The sequence below is a fragment of the Mesoplodon bidens genome, assembly GCF_964165515.1.
Source record: "Mesoplodon bidens genome assembly, chromosome: 12".
Taxonomy (NCBI): domain Eukaryota; kingdom Metazoa; phylum Chordata; class Mammalia; order Artiodactyla; family Ziphiidae; genus Mesoplodon; species Mesoplodon bidens.
In genome coordinates, this window is record NC_138168.1 from 20,046,785 (window position 1) to 20,057,512 (window position 10,728).

Below are 10,728 nucleotides of genomic sequence, written 5' to 3' on the forward strand. Positions count from 1 at the left end.
ACTTTTCATATATATATATATATATATATATATATATATATATATATATGAAACACATATACCTGTAAAAAACTATTTAGAAAAATTGATCTCAACTTTTTAGGTGTGCAGATAATGTAATGTCCTTACTAATACCACAAAATTGATGAATCTCCTCTGGTTTTAGAACATTTGTGTTAATCTGAATGTTAAGCTTTTCAAATGATTTTTTCATTCCATCATTACTAATTTATGCACATCTTCAGAATCTCAATGTCCTACAAACTCCTCATTCCAACAATTCTTAAATTGATCATTTTTTTGCCATTCGTGTCCTCACTTTCCCACACAACCAACTTTGGCCAGGTAGCCCAACACCTACCATCCCGTTGCAGCCTGAACATCTTAATTCTCTCTCCTTTAAACATCAGCATTGGCAAAAACCACAACCTGGTGAAAGCTAACTTTTATCCTTCACCCAAATAGCCTACAAACAGCTGAAGGTACCTGGAGAAAGTAAGCACTGGTGCTGACAGATCTCACTTTAAATTTACAACCACAAATCTCAAGTAGAGAGCTCAATCTGCCACCCTAACCCTATTAAACTGTCCTAGTAAATTTGCTCTCCCACTTTCCAAAAATGTATTTTATGCTTTTTCTCCTTTCTTCTCAAACCAATGATACCTCCAACTTCGACCTCATTTGATTTTCTCACTTCATATTTCACTGAGGAAGCCAAGCAGTGTCAGCTACTTTCCCATCACCAAACCTACTAACGTACCTCATGTGTCCCCGGTGCTTCCACATGCAGCTTTCCCTACTGTTACAATGCATCAGCTGTCCTTTCCTATGACCAACCCCTCCAGGAGAATCCTATTCCCCTCTGATCTCTTCATGGATTTTGAACCTCAACAATAGCCTCTCTCTCTCACCCACATCATCAAATTCTCTCGCTACTGGATCATTCCCATTAGTCTTACAAATATGCTATATCTCCTTAAAGAGAAATCCTGACCTCATATCCACCTCTAGCCACTACACCATTTCTGTTCCCTTTAACAGCAAAATGCCTTCAGAGAGTTATTCATAATCACTACTCCAGTTCCTCACCCTCCATACTTCCACACGCCACTGTAATTGGCTTCTGTCCCCACTGCTCCACCAAAACAGCTGTCTAGACAGCATCGGACACAACTGATCATTACCTCCTTCCTGGAACTTCACCTGGCTTCCAGGCCACCACGGTCTCTTAGTTCTCTTACCTCAACGGCCATCTCTTCGTCTCCTTTGCTGGATCCCTCTTCCTCCCACGTTCTAAATGCTGACGCACCCCAAGGCCTCTGCTTCTGCCCCTGCATTATGAAACTCTCTCTGTAGCTCTTTATACCTAAGTGCGTGATTTAAAATAACACCTATGCACTGATAGATCCCGAATTTATATACCATTGCCCAAAGTCCAGACTCAGCAGCCAAAAATTTACTCAAAACATCTCCACTTGGATCTCTAATACCCATCTCAAAGTCAAAATACCCATAACATATTTTTCAATTTTCCTCCCCAATCTCTTTCTCAGCTCTGCAGACAGCACCAACACTGATCTAATCATCTCCTAAGACTCCTCTTCCCTTCACCTACCTACACCTAATCCAACAGCAAGTTCTGCCAAGTCTACTATAAAATATATATGAATCTGACCACTTCCCTCACTGTACCTCTGTTCCAAGCTACCACTCTTTCTTTCCTAGGATATGGCTAAAGACTCCTAACCAGTCTACTCTCCTTCTCTCCTATCCTCCTACAGTCCAGTCTCCACAGAAAACCACAGCGAGCCATCACTCTCTTGCACAAATTCCTCTAAAGGTTCACCATTATACTGAGAACAAAAAAAATAAACTCCTGTCAAGGTCTCAGAGTTCCTACATAATTTTGTCTAAACTCACCTTCCACTAGCCACCATTCTATCCCTCGTGTATTACATTCTAATCATTCCACAGGGATTTTCTTGCTCCTCAAATGCAGAGACTATCTCCACCTCAAAGCCTTCAGCTTGGCTGTGCCCCCTTTGGATTCCTTCCTCCCAAACAACTCTGCATCCCTTTGGATCCCAGAGCACATTACCGCCTCCATTCTCTCTGAAACAAACCCCCCCCACTCTCCTTGACCTTGACTTTCTATCCCATGACTCAACTTTTTCTTTATAGTGCCTAAATTCTCTAAAAATACCACACCATTTTATCTGTCTACCTGTTATCTGCCATTTCCCATTGGTATTTAAGTGCCATGAGGGCAGGGGCCTTATCTTACTAAGTTCATTAGTACTTCCCCAGAATTTGGACCAATAATTATTTCAAGTAGGGTCAATCAGCTAAACTATTTTTCTTGCCTTTAAAATGTAAAAGTTTTTAAATTTCCCTAAATATACTAACTGAAAGTGTATGAAATAAAATATAATTAGTATATAATAATTTATATTATTCTTACTACCTGGTTTTGAAGCTTTTTCTCCTGTGCAAGTAACAGTTGTAGACTCTTTTGTTATTTTTTCACTTTTTTCTTCTGAGGATCTCCGAGGTAAAACTGGTTGTCCCATCTTTCGAAGAGGAGCTAGCTGCCATTTTTTTATTTCACTATCCCTACAGTCTGATGAGTTTTTGCCTTCACCAGACTCCTAGGAAAAATAGTATTTAATTAATTAGAATGAAAACTACTAAACTATCTTTAAATACAAAGCAAGCCTCCTGAGCATGTGGATTAAAAAAATTAGTATGACAACCTATTAAGATATCAAACATATTCCACTCTTTAGCCCAATAACTAATCAGCTGACAACCTGTTAAGATATCAAACACATTCCACTCTTTAGCCCAATAACTGTTTTTTGAAGATATATAAAACTCAATTAACTGCAAAAAAGACCTTCACCATTTCATCCAAAATCCATTTGTTAAGCACCTATTTTCTGCAGAACACATAATAGTCTGTAATGGGGAACTAAAAAACATTGAGAAATAATGGCATTAGAAACAAAATTAGGTATAAGATAGTAAGAGTTCTCTTCGTCGGCTGCAGATATGAAAAAAAGGGGGGATTGTGGAGAAATCAATTATCTGTATTTCTTACTACTTTCTAGAACAAATGAAGTCACATTTACCTATAAATGTATCAAATTCTCAGTGTACCTATCGGCAATTTTAACTCCTATAAGGTAGAACAAACCTATTTTTGTCCTAATTATAACCCACAAAGAACTACAAATGAAACCAGAATTCTGAGACCCTTGGGAGTTAATTAATCACATCATACCAGACTTCCCTAGTGGGGAAGTGGTTAAAAATCCGCCTGCCAATATGCAGGGGACACGGGTTTGAGCTCTGGTCCGGGAAGATGCCACATGGCGCAGAGAAACTAAGCCCGTGCGCCACAACTACTGGAGCACGTGAGCCTAGAGCCTGTGCTCCACAACAAGAGAAGCCACCGCAATGAGAAGCCCACGCACCGCAATGAAGAGTAGCTCCCGCTCACTGCAACTAGAGAAAAGCCCGCGCACAGCAACGAAGACCCAACTCAGTCAAAAAAATAAATAAATAAATTTATAAAAAAAAAAAATCACATCATACCAGTGAGAAGAATACTTGTGTATATATATATATAATCATAGTTTTTAAGAAGATAAGAGTATATACAAAAAATCAATTTTCTCTAGACTGTGAATCCTATACTTTTTTATTTACTTGTTTGTTTTCTACCTCTCCAACTAGACTTACTTGAGAGCAGGAACATTTTTCAATCAGTCATACATACTCAAATCTGGTACCATGCTTGGCACACAATAGGAACTCAATAAATGGTTCAACATAAAATCTAGGGATAAGAAGTGATATTTAAAAAGCAGATTCCATCAACTAAAATCAGACTAGTCAAATAAGATTCAACAGTTCAGTATCAAAAAGAAAAGAAAAGCAGTAATCACTTGGCTCATGTATTTATTTACAGTATCAGACTAACCTTGGTTCCTTTTCTGATACAGAGACTGGATAGAGGAGTTTCTCAAAACATTCCCAATGTTAATGTTTTATAATGTCTTTTTAGACAAGATGGAGATAACTCAACTGAATGACTAAACAATGAGCTGCATTTCTGAATGGCCAAGAAATTGTACCCAAGAAATGATGATTAAAAGTTAACAGAACCTTTCCAAAGGCTTGCTATAAACTGTTTTCAATGACGCTCAGTTCTATATTATCAATTACTTTGGTGCCATCAAATCAACAGGAAAAGTAATAGTAAATATCAGAAGGACATAATCTGATTCTCACAAAGTCTTGGCAGACAGGAAACATTGGATGGCACAAGGATTTGGCAAACTGGAACTTAATCCAGATTTATCACATAAGGAGTGTCCCAAGAACTGAGTTTGTAAATAATGGAAACGGTTTTAGAGAAAACATGCTTATGTTCTTCAATCTGAATGGTCGAATTAAAATATTTCCAAGGTTCCTAATTTATGTCCGTTGTGTTCTGGAATATTACACTTGACCATCCATATATATTTGTTGCCAGTGTTTCCTCCCTAGTACTACCTACAAGAATAACAAATCAATGATTAGAAAAATCATAGGAAATAAAAAAGTAGACAATGAAAATAAAATTTAATCAGATAAAGTGCTGTGTCCTTTGTACATTTCTCCTGTAATTGACTAATAATATCTTGAAATTTCTATTTAGAAAATAGTTTAAAAAGGTAGTTGAAAATGTAAGATGAGGGAAAACTGACTTTTTAAAAGGCCACATTTTAAGAGAAACATTATGAGATACGGGTTCCAAGCAAATACTGGAACAAAAATCAAAAGAACTAAGATTACTTTTCCTTACAGAGAGAACTCTTTCACTTGAAAATAATGCCAAATGTGGTTTTATGGACTCATAGATATTTACGGACTGAAAAGCTTTTTAGAAAATCTTCTCAGCAAGCACAATTTATACCTACCACCACAAAATCTCACACACATTCTACCACAGAAAATGCAAGCACCAAACTACAGACTAGAAATAGCACAAAAGACTGTAAGAAATAAGATCTGAATATTTTGAAGATGTCACTACCTGGTTTCACCAAGCCTGACAAAACATTTTAAGTAAAAACCCATTTTTACGGAAAAATAAATGTGAGAACGTACACAACAGTGAAATCTAAAGAGAAATTTCAAATTCGCAGTCAGCCCGAAGTTCTTAAATAAAAATAATGCATTAATGAGAGGCTCACCCGTTTCAAAATTTTGACCTTGTGCTTCACTGTATCATCTATATATTTGGTTTTGTCATTTGTTGTAGTGTGCTTTGATAACCCAAGCTTTTCATATTCCATTGCTTTATCTTCACTATGGACTTCAACTTTAGCCTGGTTTCCCAAAATATCTGGATCTACTATTTCAGTCTTTTTATCTTCTTCGGCACAACATTTCACACACACATATTCTTTGTCTTCCTCTCCCATTTGCTGTGCTTGAGAAAGACTTAACCCAACACAATCACCATGAAACCAGTCATCACATCTCCCACAGCCAACCATAAACCTGGAAAGAAAAAAAAAAAAAGAACACTTTGATTCGATACATTTTCTTAAAAACCAATGCTGAGTGAGCCTAAATTGAATTTTTAATATTTTTCCAGTATTTTGCATGTTTTCTGTCTTTACCCATTCTATCAGTTCAACATGGAGAGTTTTCAAAGAATATTCTATGAAAATGGAACTTTTAAGAAGTCAAACATTTCCCCTCTGAGTGAGAAAATACTGGGCGGGGGGGACACATAAGGATAAAAATAAAGGGCAACTGACCTTTGTCAGCATACTGTATAGAGTAACAATGTATAGAATAACAGTATTTCTCCACTGAGAAGGGTGATAAACTGTGATAATCTGATCACAGACAACCCATCAAAGTTACAACTACATTTACCACATAGACCTGAAATCATACGTAAAATTGGAGTCACTTATCCAACTAATCATTTTAAATAACAAAGAGAAAAACCAGATGCAACAAAAATGCAACTCAAAACTAACAAAGTGGAGCCTCACAAATTGTTCCTTATTAACCACCTTAACTATATATATATATATATATAACTATTCTTTGAGCTCAAAATATTCTGGTTCATAGTGTCACAATGATTTAGCTGAAGGATCTTTTTATGTACTTCTGAGCATGGGCTTCCTTACTACTTGACCTTGTACTTTAGATAATAAACTTGTTTTCCCAAATAATGACCAAATTATATCAACATGAAGATATTACTATTCAGTGTGAATTTTTTAATTTCCAAACAATCTCCTTATATTTTCCCTTTACTGTATTTTATCTAAGAAATAATTTCACTAACCAATGAAAAAGTCCAAGGACAGATTTATGACTCTAAAAAGTTTGTTTTTCTAACTTAGAAATATCTGGAATTATTTTAGAATAAAATAGCGAAACAGATATATAAGCAGCAATTTGAGGGTGAAATTACCTTTTTCACATACTTTTCAACCCATTATTAAGAAAATGACAAAGCTCACTTAATCACGTTTAACATTTTCCTTTTTTCTTCTTCAGGTTAGTAATTCATGGTATGTTTGAAAGATTTAAGAGAATTTAAGTATATTCTTTAATGATTTAAAGACTTTGTGCTGATTTCGATAAGAACAGTGGCACCAGCAACAGTGACCAAAGTCCTTTTAAAAACCTATCGTCCAACAGGAAGATGTTAAAGGTAATATACTGGGTGATATGGCCAACCCTCTCTAAATATACCAGTGGTCCTGTTTTAATGTAGAAATTTTAAGAATCAGAACGCTGAGTTTCAAACCTTACAGGATGTCTTGAAAAAGACACGCCAAATACCCCACCCCCCAATTGCAGACCACTCTATTCTTCCTCTCTCATGTGCCTTTCCACTGTGGATCAACCACTGCCATGCACCAAGGAAACTTGAATTCTTCATGTCTACAATTCACCATTCTTTACCCTAACTGGCGATGCCTGTGCTATCTTTTTCAGGTAAGTGGTCATTTCCTCAATGGTTCATTTTAAAAGTTAAAACAAATCCATTAAAAAAAAAAAAAAACCACCTCATGCCTTAAGTAAAAATAAATAAAAATACAGAATATTTTGGATTCATAGCCCTAGTGAGAAAACTTTCCAACAATGTGGTATTTGTCTGCAAGACAGAAATTATTTCTCTAGGTTTGGGAGACTTTAGATGGGTCCATGCATGTTTCAGTGATACAGATCATAAAGCCAACAGAAAAATACGAAGTTTGAAAAATACAGATATTTAAAAGTTCTTCTATTTCAGATTGCAAAGTTGTAAGAACTCCTATTTCTTGAAAGCAACTATCTAAGCTGAATTCTTTTGAATTATTGAAGGAAAGCTAATGTGATTTCTCATCTCAGCTATATTAATAATTCCTTCAAAGCAAGCCTGGAATAGTTTCAATAGGACACATACTATGACCATGGCTCTGCTTTTGCCCCAAATCCAAATCTAACAAACCTATTAAGAAACTTCAAATCTTTATTCAACCAGGATAGAGTCATTTTATGATGTGGAATGTATTCATTATATCACCATGCCCCAAGTTTATTTATGGAAATGTCTCCTCAAACTTGAGAAGCTCTGAAAAACAAATCTCAAAACTACAGTGCCATCCAGACGTTATCTTAATAATAATAATATTTTAGATTTTATATAAAAAATAATGCAGTTAAAATTTTGAGAAATCAAAACAAAAAATGACATTGATAAAAATAATTACACGTCCTAGGGGAAAATGTAATTGATTCACTTGAAAGTGAAACTGGAAAATTTCAAAAAAGGAAATATTACCAGTACTATGAACTTTATTAAGTGGCCTATCACAAAAAGAGAAGATACACTGTCTTCCCTTTTCATATTACCCCTCATGGCTTAAAAAGGGAGAGGGAGTATGGATCAAATAGCTAACATAATTACCCTCCCATTTTCTGCTCTGTCCTTGGAAGTTCTCATTACCAAAAGGCAAAATCACTCAAAGATAAGACTATAACCCGGGTGTTAAATATTTCACTAAAAAAAATTAATGTGTGGTAAAAGATTAACTCTGAATTAACTGGACCAAGTCAGCATGAAATCAGTTAAACAGAAAAGTTCAGAAATATTTATATTTTGTTCTCCTACTGTTATACATTCAGACACAAAATTTTAAATCCTACTATAATTTAAACCTAATTTAAAATGTAATCTTAATTCTAATCTTTTTGGCACAAACCAAAATATATTCTTAGAAAATTTTCAAGCTTCTTCAAAGTAAACCACAAAAGCAACACTGAGAATTCCTGTTCTTAAAAAGTCATGTCACAAATTCACCAACAATGGAGCTGTTACAAGATGAGCCGTTAAGTTCTGATAAGTGGTTCTTTTAAGTAACAACTAAGACTGTATTACTGTGAATGTATATGGAGTCACTCTTTTCTAGGGTAAAATGATTTTATTCCGCATAAACATTAAAACATTGTTTTTGTCACTAACAATCTAATCTGCAGAGAAAAGTACTTTTCTATCAAACTCTTAAACTCCTGAGAAAAACCAGAATCACTTTCTCTAAGAGAAAATTTCCTTCTCAGAAAAAGGTTTCTTGTTTGAGTATAAAGCTATAACTCCATTAAGCTAAGGATATTTTTTTGTTTCTAAATTTCATCCAATGAACTAATCTAGAACTGGGCAAGAAAGTGTAATACAAACTGAAGATACAAATGTCATCTGGAGAGGCAGGGAAATACTAGAAACTACAAGGTAGGTATTATGAAAAGACTAAGACTTCTTGCTTCCAAAATGCCAACTGGCTTATGTTTAAAAGACGTTCAGGGGCTTCCCTGGTGGCGCAGTGGTTGAGAATCCGCCTGCCGATGCAGGGGACACGGGTTCGTGCCCCGGTCCGGGAAGATCCCACATGCCGCGGAGTGGCTGGGCCCGTGAGCCATGGCTGCTGAGCCTGCGCGTCCCGAGCCTGTGCTCCGCAACGGGAGAGGCCACAACAGTGAGAGGCCCGCATAACTCAAAAAAAAAAAAAAAAAAAAGACATTCAAAGGTAAGTTTTTTAAAAAGTATTAAATAGTCTGGCTTTTAAAGTAATGACTATGCCTTAGCTACAAGGTTGAATCAGGAAAATAAATGGAAGCCAAAACAACAGCATGAAGTGTAAACTGTGAGGCAGTCAATGACTACTGTCTTTAGGATACATACAGAAGTTTATGGTCGAATATTACGTTTGGCCATGTCATGAATGAATCCGTATTTAAAAATATAATTTCCAACTGGAAGCACATACAGGAAGCTAACCTCAGTTGCAACACGTAAAATGCTGAAGAGTTATAAAATAATCTTTACAGAAGTAAATTTGTCACAAGTGCTAAAAAAATGTCGTATTAACAAATAGCTTTCAATGAATGTAGCTGGCGCATGAGATCAAAGATATGGATGAAAGTTTTTTCCACGTATGTCCTTCCTAATAAATTCATATTCTTACACATGGATTAAACTAGGAAAATTACATGCTGCATGACAGGTGCATTTTTTGAGTAACCTCTATATATACAAGTAGAGTGCATCAAAGAAGTAGTGAAGGCTAGTTAATATGTAAAGAAAAAAACAATCAGTTACTTAGGCTTCTTTATTCACAAAATTGAATGTGAAATGCTGCTTCCAAAATTGATAGTTTCCAGTATTATTACATATTATTCATGTCGATTACATAGGGTAAACTCAAAATCCCTACACATCTAATATTCTAAGTCATTTTCCAGACTGGGGCAAAGAAACTCTAGGTTTTATAGGTTAGATCCAAAAGGCAGCCTTAGGTAAAAAACAATGGGACTTATCAATCTTCATTTTAGGAAAATAACTGATATTGGTGAAGTGACAGTCATCATTCAAAAGCCTGGGCAAACTCCTGAGGACCACGCCATCATAACAGAAGTTTATCTCCAAAAAAGTTACATTATAACATGTCTTCCAACTCCAGGCCACAGTTTCATTTCAGAAACTCATTCAGTTTAAGGCTCCTATTTCATACTCTGACAACATGTCAGTATGATGGTTTTTTAGAAGATGCTGGCAAAGAAAAAAGGGCTAACTTAAAAGAGCACTTACAAGGACCATCCAGCCCTTAATTCCCTTAGGCCCACTTGAGAATATTTGAATAAGGTGTTTTAAACAAAAAAGCATAAACAGCACAAAAGTGAGGGCAAATGTAGCACTATATTCAAACAAGTCACAAGTTTTAAAAACTGGAATATGCTGTTATAAAGTAACCACTGACACTAAAAATAGGCCATGGGCTGAATCACAAATGAAAAAACCCCTTGACCTAAAAGTTATTTTTTACAGAATAGCCTCAAGAACTCCCAACCACACCCTCCATACCAAAATAATGTGTTACACCACACTGCACTAAACTGTCCCTCCCTAAAGAGTTTCATTTTCATGTAATCTAATTGTGCTGGGAAATCGTTCTAACATTTACTTTCATGAGTAAAGATAATATTACAATGTGCAAGTTACAATGTTCGTTTATCATATCAATGTTGATAGAAGTTCCAACAGCAATCTCAACACTTGAACAGGATAATCTTGTAGCTGGAAACTCCACTTCACCTCTTGTTCTCTTTCTCTCAAAAGCTAGCAAATAAAACATACATGGGCGGGGAGGGTGGCAGTGTCATAAAACT

General features: G+C 35.7%; 1 protein-coding gene across 7 annotated transcripts in view; it reads right to left on the reverse strand.

Annotated features, from left to right (window-relative positions):
• Positions 1-10,728, reverse strand: part of PHF3 (PHD finger protein 3) — a 99,845-nt gene that overhangs the window by 22,223 nt on the left and 66,894 nt on the right. For all 7 annotated transcript variants that reach the window (XM_081250778.1, XM_081250776.1, XM_081250779.1 and 4 more), the window contains 2 exons: positions 5,244-5,553; positions 2,465-2,648 (listed from right to left, as the gene is read on the reverse strand). In XM_081250778.1, coding sequence (XP_081106904.1) covers positions 2,465-2,648; positions 5,244-5,553 — 494 coding nt within the window. The remainder of the gene's footprint in view (positions 1-2,464; positions 2,649-5,243; positions 5,554-10,728) is intronic.